The sequence below is a fragment of the Musa acuminata genome, chromosome BXJ1-4 (assembly GCF_036884655.1).
Source record: "Musa acuminata AAA Group cultivar baxijiao chromosome BXJ1-4, Cavendish_Baxijiao_AAA, whole genome shotgun sequence".
Taxonomy (NCBI): domain Eukaryota; kingdom Viridiplantae; phylum Streptophyta; class Magnoliopsida; order Zingiberales; family Musaceae; genus Musa; species Musa acuminata.
Window position 1 is genome coordinate 38,239,035 of NC_088330.1, and position 15,440 is coordinate 38,254,474.

Below are 15,440 nucleotides of genomic sequence, written 5' to 3' on the forward strand. Positions count from 1 at the left end.
GGCGGCTCTAGCTTGGTCCCCCTGTGTCCCCCGGGTCTCCCGGCCATCCAAGCTTCCGCGACGACGAACTGGCTCGCCCGTTGGAGCATCTCGGGTACAGTCGTGGGGGGTCGCTCTACTAGGGACCAGAAGAACCTGGAGGGTCGCAAGCCTATCATGAATGCCTGCATTAATAGAGAAGGATGAGCGTCCGAGAGCCCTCGGATCTGCATTGTAAAACGGTTCAAGAAGTGGGAGAGGGACTCATCCTCCCTTTGGTTGAGCCCGAGGAGTAACGCCACGGACGGCTTCGGGCGGGCGTAGGCGAGGAAGTTGAGTTCAAAGTCCCGGGCGAGCAGGTCGAAGGAAGAGATGATTCTAGCTTTGAGGTTGTCGTACCACGCACGGGCCAGTCCCCTCAAAGTCGTTGGGAATGCCCTGCACATCAAGGCATCGGAAGTCCCATATAGCACCATCTGGGCGCGAAATGCGGCTACGTGATCCGCGGGGTCAGTGTCGTCGTCGTAGGTGTCCAGGGATGGGAGTTGAAAGTGTGGAGGGATGGCCTGATCCTGAACTTCGGGCGCGAACAGGGACCCTTGGTATCCATCCGCCCCGGGCTCCCCTTTCGACCTGCGCATCTCTTGTTGCACTTCATTAAGACGTTGATTGAAGAGGTGCAACTGGGCTTGGAGGACGTTGGTCGGGTTCGCGGACGGCCGCTCGGGCTCGGGGGGACTGGACGTGCCTCCGGCCTTCAGATCTCCGAGCTGGGCCGTTTGGTTCTAAGGCGACGGAGGAAGCCTGGGAAGCGGCGCGTGCATCCGACAGGCGGGCTCCCGTTGTTGCAAAGGCCATTCGGCATGCGGGGGTGTCGGCTGAGGGATAAGCGGGATGATGGTCTGCACCATGCTCGCCAGTGCCCGCACTTGGTGGGCGAGGTCGTGAAAGGCCTCGGGCGAAATGGATGGCGGACCGACGGAGGCGTCGGGCGGCGACAAGCCCGGGTCATTGAACAGCCGCCACTATCGCTCCGTAGTCGCAGCGGGGCGCACGTCTCTGAGCTCCTCCCGCGAGGGATGATCCCCTGGGGTCCCAACCGGGCACGACCCCATAGCCGTGGGTTCGCCAAAGTGGATCTGCTGATCAGTCAACATTTCGGAGCCCTCCTTCTAGCGCCAAAATGTTGCGGGGGGCAACTATTTAAGCCGTGGCCTCGGGGCCGACGAGCCTGGCCGCCCGCACACACTTAAACAACCAACCGCCGATCAAGATAAAGTAATGTCCGAGGCGCGGCAGCGTGGTCAGCCCGCCCGTGCCTCGCTCCTCGGTCGCGTAATGCCCGAGGCACATCAACAGGCATAGCAGCGCGGTCAGCCCGCCCGTGCCTCGCTCCTCGGTCACGTAATGCCCGAGGCACATCAGCAGACACAGCAGCGCGGTCAGCTCGCCCGTGCCTCGCTCCTCGATCGCGTAATGCCCGAGGCACATCAGCAGGCACAGCAGCGCGGTCAGCCCGCCCGTGCCTCGCCCCTCGATCGCGTAATGCCTGAGGCACAGCAGCGCGGTCAGCCCGCCCGTGCCTCGCCCCTCGGTCGCGTAATGCCCGAGGCACATCAGCAGTCACAGCAGCGCGGTCAGCCCGCTCGTGCCTCGCTCCTCGGTCGCATAATGCCCGAGGCACATCAGTAAGCACAGCAGCGCGGTTAGCACGCCCGTGCCTCGCTCCTCGGTCACGTAATGCCCGAGGCACATCAGCAGGCACAGCAGCGCGGTCAGCCCGCCCGTGCCTCGCTCCTCGGTCGCGTAATGCCCGAGGCACATCAGCAGGCACAGCAGCGCGGTCAGCCCGCCCGTGCCTCGCCCCTCGATTGCGTAATGCCCGAGGCACATCAGCAGGCACAGCAGCGCGGTCAGCCCGCCCGTGCCTCGCTCCTCGGTCGCGTAATGTCCGAGGCACATCAGTAGTCACAGCAGTGCGGTCAGCCCGCCTGTGCCTCGCTCCTCGGTCGCGTAATGCCCGAGGCACATCAGTAGTCACAGCAGCGCGGTCAGCCCGCCTGTGCCTCACTCCTCGGTCGCGTAATGCCTGAGGCGCTTCAGCGCGGTTAGCCCGCCTGTGCCTCCCTCCTCGGTCGCGTAATGCCCGAGGCGCTTCAGCGCGATCAACCCGCCCGCGTCACGCTCCTCGGCCGCGTAATGCCCGAGACCCCGCCTGCATAAAATGACCCCGACCTCATGTCGCCCTTATGAGCTCGACCTCAGGTCGCCGGAGATCGCTTCAACACCAAGAGACACAGCTATGCCTCGAGCTCCCTCCCCCGCCCGTCACAACCGACGCATAGCTTCTTTCGGGGGGGGGGGGGAATATGATAGGGGAAATAATGGCGACATGATGTGCCAGGACAACGGTCCCACCTGGACGCCACGCTGCCCGATGAGGAGGGTAACGACGCTGACTTGACCCGCGCTGACGACACCCATTGTCGAGCAGACGCTGACTTGACCCGCGCTGACGACACCCATTGTCGAGCAGACGCTGACTTGACCCGCGCTGATGACACCCACTGTCGAGCAGCGACTTCCACCCCCGCACGCTTGACCATAGCAAGACAGGACAACTACCGACCCCCGCCCATACCCTGCGGCGATCCGGTCCCCCACGCAACGCCAACGACCGTGTTAGACGCCATCAGAGGTACGACCCTGCTCCTACGAACAGCCACATCAGGTAAACATCAAACCTCGTCTATAAATACCCATGAGCTCTAAACAAAAGGGGAGGACATTTTTCCCTCTTCTAAAAGCCCTCTAGACTGCTAACTTGATTGTCGGAGGGGTTGGGCCGAGTTCCCGACTCGACCTGCGTGTAGGTGCTAGACCGGGCCTCCTCTTCCCAGCGCTGCAGCGAAGTTTCCCACCCGGTGCAATGTCCCGACAGACCACTGTGACCAGCCACCGAGAGGCCTCGAAGGACGTCGATCAAGATCCTCGACATCCGGACCCCCGAACCGAGTCGCGTCAGCCCCGAGGCCACGGCATAAACAGTTGCCCCCCGCAACATAATCAATGTTTGTTCATCTTGCTAAAATTCCCTTCCTCACCTTTGAAACCCCTTGCAACTTTGTTTCTCTTGAGCCACAAGCTATGGGTTGCTATAAAGATTTCCTTTTGAAATCAATCATTACTAAGATAATTTAGGGATTGATATTTATGTAACTTGTCATGGGTAGCACATTTTTGGTGCTACCATCTAACTGCTATACTGAAAGCTCAGAGTTCATAACTAGTGGTGTCTTTCTTGCATTTACGTATCATCAACATAGTTAACCCACATGGGTTGTATTGGTTGGTGTACAATCACTCTTTTCACAGGTCCTCCTCATGTCGGGAAGGTGTTTTCTAATAATGCAATAAAAAATTGATACATCATTTCAATAATTGAACGAGTAACATATAAGATAATATTATAAAATTAAATCATTAGATTGATAATATTATCCTCTTATGGTCACTGGTTTATATAATCTTATCTAATTCGATAAAATATGTTATGATTGAATTCTAATTATAATTATTGATCATAGGACCTCGTATCAATAGGATTTTATATATCTTATCTTATTTTCTTTTATTCTTAATCCATCGACCATAGTGGTATGTGAAGAATAGAAAAAAAGGAAAATGTGAGTTTAGTTATAATTGTAGATCGACATCATCAAAGAACTTGGATATGACGATGATATGCTCGTAGATAAAAAAAAATATTTAAGTTTTCTGAATAGCATTAATATCGTAAATTAAATCTATTATTATTTAATTTTATATTTTTAGTATAAAATTTTCTACTTAATGATAACATATTATGATTTTTATACTATCATATAATAAATGTATTATAGAATATCCTTGATGTGGATAGCCATGATCTGTTCAAGCTATTCAACTATCAATTTGGAGCCCGAGCACAGGATGTGGATAAACATGATCTGTTGGAGGGATATGCTAATTGTTAGCCTTCACCAAAACTTAACCTTGTGACTAATTTATTAGCTTATGTCCAATGGCTCTTAGGATTCTTTACATGAGTTTAATAAGAAAATAAAAATTATGCATTCAATTCTCCTTAAATCCCACTTGTTAGCCTTTGACTAAAAAGATAAACTTGTTGCAAGTTTATCAGCTTCCATCTAATAATTTCTCACAATTTAATCTTGTAAAGGTGATGGCAAGTCACATCTTAAATCATTGAGTATTAACTATTGTTATTCAACCCAAAGGTGGTTGCCCACTCTGTGCAAGCTCTTTGTGCCTCGTCTCTTTCTCTGCTTTCCTATCAAACCACGGCACCTGATGATGATGATGGCTTTGTTGCAAGAATCTATCAGGAGCTCAATAATGAGATCCAAAATATCACTACTTTCTTAGTTGTTCGTGCCCCATTGGGAAGCTTAATCCTACGTGAGATTGGGAAGAACACAAGTGTAAAATCATAAAGATCGAAGAATATGAGATGGGGTACAAATTTTGGTGTACGTAATGGTGCCGTCTCATGATTGAAGGCGGCATATCACATGGGTTGCAGTGTCCCGTACGTCTTCACTTCCCGTCGCTGCATTAGTTTCTCTTAGAATGTCATCGATCCAAATCCATCACCACATTAAGATCCGCCCATTGGCGTTCCTCCCGCTCCGACCCCTGTCTACGGCGTAACGGAGCGATGGGCGCAGCCGTGAAGACGGTGAAGTTGTGGGTCTGGCAACCTTGCAACAAGAAGCGATCTTGAGTCGCGCGAGAGGGGGCTCCGGGGATTCTTGTTGCTTGCGGTCGGGGAGGAGGAGGAGGATGGGCTCGGTGGGGAGGACGAGGGTGGGGAAGTACGAGCTCGGCCGGACTCTCGGGGAGGGGACCTTCGCGAAGGTGAAGTTCGCGAAGAACTTCGAGACCGGGGAGAACGTGGCCATCAAGATTCTCGACAAAGATAAGATCTTGCGGCATAAGATGATCGACCAGGTCAAAAAAAAAAAAAAAATCCAAACTTTATCTATAAAAATGCAAGCTTTCCCCAATTCCTTTGTATTTTCTTTTGTTTCCTTTTGATGAGCCTAGCCTAGAAAGATTTGTAGATTTTGATAGTAATTACTTTCTTCCTGTCTGCATCTTGGAATCTATGTATGCATTTCTTGATGTCTTTCTAATAGATATAGAATCTTACTATTATCTGTTATCAAAGATGCAGTTGAAACTGATTAGTTCTTTTTGTTTTTTCCTTTTATTCTGGTCTGGCACACAATTATCTTTGGCCGTTCTCATAATTGTGTGGCTTATGTATAATTGGGTTTGTTCATACCTCATAATTCAATGTCTCTGATACTATCTAGCAATAGTTTCTTGATTCGTCCTGTTTTGTGATCTCTTATAGGCTGACTGACAGTCTTTTCACATGCTCATATGCTGCAGATAAAACGTGAGATCTCTACCATGAAACTGATCCAACATCCAAATGTCGTCCGGATGTATGATGTAAGGCAAAGCAATGGCTTTTATCTGCACTTGTGGCATTTAATTTGGTGATTCTTCATCATCATCTACTTTACAGTGGATTACTAACACATTCTGCAACTCTCTTCATAAAATTTTGGATCTGCTTTCTAGAGCAACTTCGGTTTGATGCATAGTTGGATCATTACTTACACTGTTTTCTTTTTGCCCTTAATTGTTGCATCTTCTCTCTGTCTGTTGTGAAGTAAGTACCAATGTTGGAGGCTTTAACTTCATTCTTCAATGGTAGTCCAGTAGTAGAGTAGCAAATATGTGATTGCTCAAATCTTTTGTTGTAGGTAATGGCCAGCAAGACAAGGATATACATAGTGTTGGAATTTGTAAATGGTGGTGAACTCTTTGACAAGATTGTAATTGGGGGTGTTTTTTTAGCATCACATTTCATTCTGCTTACAGAATCTTGTGTATTTGTGATATTGTTCTGGTTTCTGTTAATTAGGCTCGCCATGGAAGGTTGAAGGAGGATGACGCTAGAAAGTACTTTCAACAACTAATCAATGCTGTGGATTACTGTCATAGCAGAGGTGTCTTCCACCGGGATCTAAAGGTTGAGCTTGGATTAGTCGATTCATTAACGCGATTTGATTCTGCTTAACTGTGGCCTCTTACTTGGTGCTGGTAACAGCCTGAGAATCTGCTGTTGGACTCCAGTGGTGTTCTTAAGATCTCAGACTTCGGACTCAGTGCTTTGCCTCAACAAGTTCATGTAGGTTTAAAGACTTGCACTGACATAGATTACACATTTCTATATGAAGTGAGAAAGACATCCTTTTCTCATGATTCTGCCATCTCATTTTGTTATTGCTATTTCACTGTGCTGCACTTTGTGATACATTTTACAGTAAATTGCTGAAGCCTAATAATAGGATAAGGCTGGACAATCATTTGAAACTGGATTAGTCTGTGAGTCTCTGAAACCCTGTTATATTTTTCAATTGCAGGAGGATGGGAAACTTTATACAACATGTGGTACTCCAAATTATGTTGCTCCTGAGGTAACCTTTATCTTCAAAGTATAGTTTCATTCATCCAATACACTTGGATTCAGTTTACTTTATCATGATTTGCATGTTTTCCTTAGGTGGTCAAGGACAAAGGTTATGATGGTGCCATGGCAGATCTATGGTCATGTGGTGTAATCCTTTTTGTCCTTATGGCAGGCTATTTGCCTTTTGAAGATTCCAACCTAGTCTCACTATACAAAAAGGTGAACTCTTGTTCAAAAATCTTCTTTTCGGATGATGAATAGCTAAATTAGTTTCCCCTGCTGATGTTTACGGAGGCATCACAGATCTTCAAAGCAGATTTCTCCTGTCCATCTTGGATTTCTGCAAGTGCAAAGAAACTCATCCAGAGAATTTTAGATCCCAACCCTCAAACTGTGAGTTGTTTTCTCGAATTGTTTCTTATTCCAAAATAGTGCTTAGAACTGTGATTTCAGATATTGCATGTTCCTGAGGTGATGCAGCTCCCTTGCAGCGCATCACCATCCCACAAGTCATTGAGAATGAATGGTTCGAGAAGGGATATCAACCACCCCACTTTGAAACGCCAGATGTTGTTCTTGATGATGTGGATGCAATCTTTGATGAGTCAGGGGTAAATCTAGTCATGCTTGAGAATGTCACATGAAGTTAGCATATGCTGTAAGTCTGTACCATTCTTCGATTGTGCAGGAGGGAACAAATCTTGTGGTGGAGAGACGAGAAGAAAGACCAGTTCTAATGAATGCATTTGATCTTATTTCTACAGCTCAGGGTCTTAATCTTGGCACACTTTTTGAGAAGCAAATGGTGATTAGATATTCTAAATCTTCATTTTTCTTCTGTTCATCAGCAATCTATCGAGTGAGGAGGCAGCACTGCATACTCCCCTAACATGTCAATACTATCAATAGTCCTAAGTAGTAAATTTTAGGGAGCATCCAAGATTTGATGAGCCCTCTGTACTTTCCCTCATCTTCTTTGTAACCGTGAATTAGCAACATTACAAGATACTACTGACTGGCTTCCAATTTTTGGGCAGGGGTTGGTCAAGCGTGAAACGAGGTTTACATCAAAACTCCCTGCAGATGAGATACTCTCCAGGATTGAAGCAGCAGCCAAACCTCTGGGATTTGATGTAAAGAAACAGAACTACAAGGTGTAGATCTATTAGTCATATTTATACTACTCTGCATCCTTTTGATCTTAATCCACACGGTGTTCTAATCGAGGTTGCTTTGAACTCAATTCTCAGCTGAAGCTGCAAGGAGAAAAATCTGGAAGAAAAGGGCATTTAGCCATTACAACCGAGGTAGAAGACCATGATGTCCACTGCAATGTCTCTCTTTGACATTACATATCTATCAACTGAACTCTCTGCTTGTTCTTCCTCGAGGTGTTCGAAGTAACGCCCTCGTTCCATGTGGTAGAGCTCCGCAAGTCCAGGGGAGACACATTCGAGTTCCACAAGGTGAAGTGCATGATCTTCCACGTGCATCCTTTCAACCTCTCTTTTCTGCCACTTAATTCTCATGTTCTTCCTGTTCTTGATCTTTTCTAGTTCTACAAGAGCATCTCGACGGGCCTGAAGGATATCATGTGGAAGTCACAGGAGTAAACCGGTGGATCTTATCTAGTTAGGCCTTAGGCCTGCAATTGTGATAGTGTGCATAGCATGCATGATGAAGTATGAATTGGTGCTGTAAATGGTGGTAATGTAATGCAAGTCAAACAGGTTGATGATGAAGATGATGGTGTCTCTGATGACTGTCAAGTCGCCACTTATCCAATTATTTGCACTGAAGTATCAATCACAGACAGGTTGCCTCATGAGACAGTGCCTTTGGTGTGAATCAAGAATAGACTGCAGTGCTTGCTTTATGAGGAAAACAGGAAGAGGTAACGTCTCTGAAGCTGATGGCTGGCTGCGAGCTTATCGCGTGCAGCAGTGCCTCCCTCTCGAGGAACAGAAGATGAAGCCGCAGCCATTTATTTTACTAGCCATTATTTAACACACACACACACTCTCTCTCTCTCTCTCTCTCTCTCTCTCTATCTCTGTGTGGAAAGCGTGGGTGACGTCAGATGGAGACAAAAAGGTGTCCGCCGAAGGGAGCGGCGCCTTGCGGGGGCCAGTGACCGAGTGGCCAAACAGGCGAGGAGACTCCTCCCATTGGCCGTTAGCTAGGGCCCACCGCCGCAGACAAATGGCCGCGCCTAAAGGGCGAGGTTTGACCGTGCCAGCAGCAGCAGCGCACCGGGGGGCGCTGTACCTGCTGCTACCCACCCACGAGTCGTTCTCTCCGCCAAAAGGTCTCCCTCGCGGAGGGAGGACCGAGGAGCTGCGAAGTCCACGGCACCTCCACTGACCTTCGTCTCTCCTTTGAGCGCCCTCGGGACTCCGCGCGCTGCTCCTCTTCCGCACCATGCATCTTTATTTGCTCTCTTCGATGCTTCCCATCAGATCGTATGCCACCCTACAAGTCTTGCCCAAGTTCCCACGCTACTAGCGATGCACCACTGCAGTGCAAGCAATATCTCATCTTCCCGTGTCTCCTTGATTGATTGGAAACCTAGTCCTTTGATCGGCTCACTGTGGCCACCAAGTCCAACATCGGCATCAATTTAGCGTACTGCAGAAGGCAAAAGGAGCGAGCGAGAAGAAGATGGCAGCCGATTCTAGGTATCTTTAATGGCTACATCAGTTGATGCTGCTCGTGAACTGTATGACTTTGATTTGATACAGGCATGTAGTTGTCGTCTCAGAGAATTATAATTTCTACGCTAGGAAGGAAAAAGATAGAGAGAGAAAGTGTGTGTCTGTATATATATAGATAGATTCCCTTTGAACTTGTGCTATCAAGTTGGAAATGTAGTGTTGTCCCCCTATCAAAACAGCGCGAATATTGGCGAGGCTGTCGTTTCTTCCCATGTGTTCATCGCTTCCAACTTGCCTTTTTCTTCCTTCTCCATCTTCCTCGCGGTCATCAATGGCAGAAGCCTCTCCATCATTTGTTAATCCCCGCTGCCCATTATATGCAACAGGCTTGTGTCTTGTGTGCCATCTTGTCTTACTCTCTCATCATCCCATCATCATTATTGCTCTCTTGCTTTCGGCTTACTTCAATCCATCTATTAATTACTGCTGTGCTGGTTGTGGACTTCAGCATGGGATTGACACAGAATAAACACAAAATAAATTGGTATTAGTCCTTTTGCTTGCTTACAAAATTCTCGAACACTGGTTAGTTTGATGAGTTAGAGATTCAATCTTCTATGATGTATATCCTACTGATTGTGATTGTTGTATCATGTCATTTTAATAAGGTGCTCTACAAGAAGTAGCATATTGAGGCCATGATTCAACTTGGGATAAACAATCAAACCATGACACCAGATGAACTGGCAGTGGACAAGATTCAACACACAGTACAATCTCAGAAGTCCTCCCACAGTTGCATCTCCTCTGAACCACCAACATTTTCTGCTCTCTCTTCTTGGAGAATTCCTCTCATGATGTACTAAGCAAACAGAAGGGATTCCCTTGCACTGCCACAACCAAACACCCTTAGTATTTAAAGCCTTAGTGTTTCTCTAGTTGGGATGCTTGCAGTTCCACAGTCCAAGGTTGTGTGCCTCTTCTTTATCATTGTTATCCTCTCTCTCTCTCTATCTGTCTCTCTCTCTCAAACACACACACACAGAAAAACCTATATGAAACAATTTAATTGGTCTTGGGTTCCAAAGATCAGAATGCTAAAGCCAATATTTTGTTCTGATTCCTGAACAATGCAAAGCACACTATGCATTGTTTAGGACTGTGACTGTGCATGGAGTTCCTGAGGTGGTAGCAGGCATTGTGGAAGCTCTAACCGTGTCTTTGTGCAAACCAACAAGCATCTTGGTGATGAGTTGTTGGCATCCTTCTCAGTGAAGAATATTGCTTCTTGTGAGGCGCATGGCTCCACTTGGTGTACTTTTGGCTGGCATTTGCCCAGACAAAGTTGCTTCTGCTGCCCTCAGACATTTCCTACAACCACACTACTCCTCCATGATATCTTAGTCATTAAGCTAATAATCCTCCGCTTGCCGCCAGCACATGGCGGTCGCCGGTGGCGCGGCCGCGACGCCGAATCCAATCTCTGCTTAGCTCAACCGAGATCGAGAGGACAGAGACAGATGGAATTGATACTTGTCCCGCTAGCTGCTGCTGGCGTTGCATGCACCACCACTGATTGGCACTTACACCAAGCATTTGGTTTTGCTGGTTCTGACAAGCTTAGGATCACTTTTTCTTGTCTGCTGGGCCATCAGAACATCATTCATATCACCAAGAAAATAAAGCTCAATTCAGCCGCTAGATTTTGATGCAAAGCGGCAAATCATCATCATCATAATTGGCTTTCAACATAGAACAAAGATTATATATCTTTCAGAAGAAAGATGCAGCCGAACAAAGACTGCTACAACAGAAACTCGATCATGGTTGTGCAGCTGCTTTCCTTCTTCTTAATGGCGGTAACAAAGTCTTTAGGTTGTACAGAACCTCATCGGATAAGTCTGTAATGGATGGGAAGCCCACCTGTCATCTTCAACACCCCCATTGCCACCTAAAAAGAAGATATCGTACAATGAAAGAGAAGCAAAAAAGCTGCAGAACTTTATATATATATATATATATATATATATATATATATATATATATATATATATATATATATATATATATTAGTTGCATGACAATTAATACCTCCTATTTATTGGTCAAATATTTAGGATAGTCCAAATTCCCAAATTACAATTCTGCTCCTATGCCACACTGCGCATCTTTTGCATCCATGCGACCTCTTCAATTGGCATTCCGAAAACTTACTACCCCTCAAGTTGGAGTTACTTTCAATACTGCCATACACTATCACCCCTACCGCACGTGACGGGGAAAGAAGTCAACGGTAGAAATGTCACGCGGAGAAAAGGAAGGTACACTCGGGTCGCACGTGCCGAGGTGGCCGTTCCAAGGTAACCATGGTTAGCCCGGCGTGACCTCGAGTCAAAACTGTTGCGGGAAACATTAACTAACGGCTGTTTTGGAAAACGGGATGATGCCGCGGAAGAATCGCGTGTTCCGCCGCTGCTATAAAGACCTTTTCGCCGTCCCGTCTCCCCCGCCCCAAACAAGCGAAGTCGGAACCGCTGCGGGAGAAACCGAGCGCTTGAGGGAGAGGGAAGGGCATCGGAAGTGCTGTAATGGCGGAGTGGCGTCGCTGGTCGTGATTCTTGGCTTTGTTAAAGCCGCTTTTTTTTTTTACGAGGGGTCGTTGCGCCTTTTCGCTTTTGTTGAGAGTTGGAGGTGGGACGGCGAGCGAGGAATCGACGCTTTGGATCGTTCGGTGCGATGTCTGCCGCGTTCGGTGTCGGGGTTCAGAGAATGTAGAGCTAGGAAGAACGTGGAGTGAGTGAGACGGAACGACTCCGAGCTCCTTTGATTCCCTCGTTGGTTTCTTGTTCCATGCCCGTTTCGATTCGCGAGTGTCCACTAGAGCGAGAGAGAGAAAGAATAGCATCGCTGCGCCTCTTTACTGCTCTTGGGATTTCGCTGTCTGCTCGGCGAATCGCTTCATCTGTTGACGGGAATCGTTTGGCTTGTCGCCAATTGTGCCCCGCCTTGTCTGATTCGGAAGAAAGATCCAAAGCGAGCCTCCTCTTTTCCAGGTTTTCCCTGTGCTCCTCTGTTCCAGTGTGGAAAAAGGTCGGAGCTTTTTTGCTTCTCCCTTGCTGTTGCTTGCTATTTAAAGGGGTTGCGACTCGAAGCGTTGGAGTTAGCGGTGGCGTTTTGGAGCGGAGATGTTGGAGTTGCAGGTGGAGTCCGACGGCGAGGGCGGCCCGGAAGCGCTGAACTCGAGCCAGAGCTCGATGAGCAGCAGCGGCGGCAGCTGCGAGGACCGCCGCAGTAGCTTCTCCCGCGTCTCCTTCGATAATGCTGCCGTGCTCGACCTCCCTTCCGGCCACTTGCCTTCCAAGCCCCACCGCTCGTCCGACCCCGCCTGGGCGGCCATCCGGTCGCGCGGTCTCCCGGCCAACCTCGGCCCCCGCGACTTCAAGCTCGTCCGCCGCATCGGGAGCGGCGACATTGGAACCGTCTACCTCTGCGGCCTGCGCGACGAGGCCTCGCCGTGCGTCTACGCGATGAAGGTGGTGGACAAGCTCGCGCTGGCAAAGAAGAAGAAGCTGGAGAGGGCGGTGACGGAGAAGAGGATCCTGCGGATCCTCGACCACCCCTTCCTCCCCACCCTCTACGCCGACTTCGACGCGTCGCCGCATTATTCCTGCGTGGTGATGGAGTACTGCAGCGGCGGCGACCTCCATGCCCTCCGCCACCGCCAGCCCCGCCTCCGCTTCTCCGTCTCGGCCACCAGGTCCTCGATCGACGCCTCTTTCTTCCATTAAAAATCGCACCTTTTCCATCGTCGACCAATTTTTTAACCAAAAAAAAGACTCCTTTTGTGCAAATTCACGCAAGTTTTCGAAGTTTCCATGAAAACAAAAACATCGAAGTCTATTTCACGATCACAATCACAGGTTTTCTTCTTAGTTTGTTAAGGAATTGGAGTAGTGAAGGAAAGTTTATCTGCTAATGTTATAAACTGGCGAAAGAAGCTGTCTTGTCGCTGTTCTTGCGCTGATGTCGCTTGCTTTCGGTTCGCATGCAGGTTCTACGCGGCGGAGGTGCTGATAGCGCTGGAGTACCTCCACATGCTCGGCATCGTCTACCGTGACCTCAAGCCTGAGAACATCCTCATCCGCTCCGACGGCCACATCATGCTTTCTGACTTCGACCTCTCGCTGGAGTCTACCGCCTCCCCCACCCTCGAGCCCCTCATCGCGGCAGCCGCCAACAGCGGGGGCGACGACCTCCTCCCCACCGAACCCTCCTGCCTCCCCTTCCGCGCGCGGCGGGCGTCCCGCCACGCGGCGAAGGCGAACCGGCGGTTCGTGGCGGAGCCGGTCAGCGCCCGGTCGTTCTCCTTCGTCGGGACGCACGAGTACGTCGCCCCGGAGGTCGCCTCCGGCCGCCCCCACGGCAGTGCCGTCGACTGGTGGGCCTACGGGATCCTCCTATACGAGCTGCTCTTCGGCCGCACCCCCTTCGGGGGACCCACCAACGAGGCCACCCTCCGCAACATCGTGAAGCAGCCGCTGGCCTTCCCGCCGCCCTCCTCCGACCCCTCCTCCTCGACAGCCAGGGACCTCATCGCCGGACTGCTCGCCAAGGACCCGGCCGTCCGCCTCGGCTCACGGCGCGGCGCCGCCGACGTCAAAACGCACCCCTTCTTCAAGGGCCTCAACCTGGCCCTCATGCGCACCTGCCGCCCCCCGTTCGTGCCTGGCCCGTCCCCGTCCATCTCGTGCAAGGACCGACGCGAACCGGCCCGGCTCGATTATTTCTAAACCAAATCGAGCCGAACCGAACCGAACCGCCCCCCCCTTCCCATTTTGTGTAGGCGGCGACACTCGCTTTAAATCGTAGTCTTTGCTTGTCCTCCGTGGACGGAAATATATATATATATATATATATATATATATATATATATATAGCAATAAATCACGCTTTAGAATGTGCAGAAGCATTAACTTATGAGACCTCTTGGACATGGGTATGTTATCGAACCATAATTATGTTGATGCAAGTGGGATTATATTAGCAGCACGTAGCAATGTGGTCTCCCAGGCCCTTAATCAGTAATCAGTCGTCACTTGAGTCGTATACAGTCTCCCGCCTCGGAATGGGTGACATGTTTTTGACAATGAGAAGGACGGTCTCTCCTCTCTGTTGACTTCGTGGCCATTTGCTACCACGACTTAGAACTCGAATGTAAATCGCTCACTGGGATTTGGCACGATGTAAACATGGCGGACATGCGGGCGGGGGACGTGTCGCGCACGTGATGTGCTCGCCTTGCTTGTCGGGCTCTGGGAGCTACCCTGGTGGGGCGTACCTGCCCAAACCTCCACCGTCTTCTCCTTCCCCATCTATATCTATTCCTCTTCGGTTAGGGTAATGATCTCACGGAGACAGTAATCACTGCGTATATGTATGTGGTGGGAGAGAGTGCAAGAACTGGCGTGGAAAAGAGAGTAGAAAATGAAGACATGCATTCAATGGCCCACTGGCGAGTAGTCACACTCGTGCAGGTCTCCCGCCATAAATACCTGGAAAAGGCAAGGAGTACGTGCCGAGTCTAACCTAGGGTTGACTAAGGTATGCAGCCATGGCGAACAGGGCTACGTATGTCATATCAGCGCAGCTAGACAGAGAAAGAGAGAGAGCTGTCGCCATTGATGTCGAGGTCCAGAGAGAGAGAGAGAGATGGGGGGATGTACGAAGTTGTTGCTCATGTGGCAGGATGCCGGTGGAGGACAGATGCAGACAGGGGGAGAGCAAAATGTGGGGTTCAGGCTCTCCACTTCTCCTCCTTTCTTTCTTTTACGCGTAGTTTTCTTTGCTTCATCAGAAGTTGATGTCGGTGATGATGGACTGAAGCATTATGACCTATCATGAATCATACATTTGACTCGTACGTAAGACTTTAAAGAGAGTGATGAGAATTGATGACAAGCTTATTTAATCTAATTTGAACCCACTGATGCGTTAATATATCTATTCAAAGTTTAGGTTGTTTTGTCTGATCTGAGACCTGGCCATTATTTCTGCAATGCATCATCAATATCTCCTCAATAAAGGCTCCAGATCTCCTACCAAAGCTAGCAAGGCATTTAATTGAGGGTATCTCCCTGTGGCTTGAATGTGGAAGCAGGTTCTTTTGAGCACTTATTACCTCAACTTCTCTTTTGGTGGAAGTCAGACACAATGCAAGTTCATCTTCCTCTTTCAATTTAGAGTTGAATCTGGTGGTG

General features: G+C 49.1%; 2 protein-coding genes across 4 annotated transcripts; both read left to right on the top strand.

Annotated features, from left to right (window-relative positions):
* Positions 1-4,373: 4,373 nt before the first annotated feature.
* Positions 4,374-8,271, top strand: LOC135664532 (CBL-interacting protein kinase 23-like). 3 transcript variants are annotated; one of them, XR_010508886.1, is made up of 14 exons: positions 4,374-4,992; positions 5,440-5,502; positions 5,820-5,891; positions 5,981-6,088; positions 6,167-6,247; positions 6,483-6,536; positions 6,623-6,748; positions 6,833-6,922; positions 7,021-7,140; positions 7,218-7,334; positions 7,567-7,683; positions 7,780-7,836; positions 7,931-7,995; positions 8,086-8,271. XR_010508886.1 is itself a non-coding variant. In XM_065177003.1 (14 exons), exons 1-14 carry the CDS (start codon positions 4,825-4,827, stop codon positions 8,140-8,142), a joined length of 1,305 nt encoding a protein of 434 aa, XP_065033075.1. In that variant the 5' UTR covers positions 4,377-4,824; the 3' UTR covers positions 8,143-8,271. The 3 variants fall into 3 exon arrangements, 2 of the variants coding, with proteins under 2 accessions (XP_065033075.1, XP_065033076.1); XM_065177003.1 differs by having other exon boundaries at positions 4,377-4,992; positions 7,921-7,995; XM_065177004.1 differs by lacking the exon at positions 5,820-5,891 and having other exon boundaries at positions 4,379-4,992; positions 7,921-7,995.
* A 3,442-nt stretch (positions 8,272-11,713) lies between these two features.
* On the top strand, positions 11,714-14,140 carry LOC135664560 (protein kinase PINOID-like). Its single transcript, XM_065177011.1, has 2 exons — positions 11,714-12,940; positions 13,235-14,140. Exons 1-2 carry the CDS (start codon positions 12,369-12,371, stop codon positions 13,971-13,973), a joined length of 1,311 nt encoding a protein of 436 aa, XP_065033083.1. The 5' UTR covers positions 11,714-12,368; the 3' UTR covers positions 13,974-14,140.
* The last annotated feature ends 1,300 nt before the right edge of the window (positions 14,141-15,440 follow it).

Excerpts from the sequence above, each read along its gene's own strand:
- LOC135664532 (XM_065177003.1), top strand. The coding sequence starts at position 4,825 with ATGGGCTCGGTGGGGAGGACGAGGGTGGGGAAGTACGAGCTCGGCCGG. Across the intron at positions 6,089-6,166 it reads TCTTCCACCGGGATCTAAAG|CCTGAGAATCTGCTGTTGGA; the intron begins GTTGAGCTTGGA and ends TGCTGGTAACAG. Across the intron at positions 6,248-6,482 it reads CTTTGCCTCAACAAGTTCAT|GAGGATGGGAAACTTTATAC; the intron begins GTAGGTTTAAAG and ends TTTCAATTGCAG.
- LOC135664560 (XM_065177011.1), top strand. The coding sequence starts at position 12,369 with ATGTTGGAGTTGCAGGTGGAGTCCGACGGCGAGGGCGGCCCGGAAGCG. Across the intron at positions 12,941-13,234 it reads TTCTCCGTCTCGGCCACCAG|GTTCTACGCGGCGGAGGTGC; the intron begins GTCCTCGATCGA and ends GTTCGCATGCAG.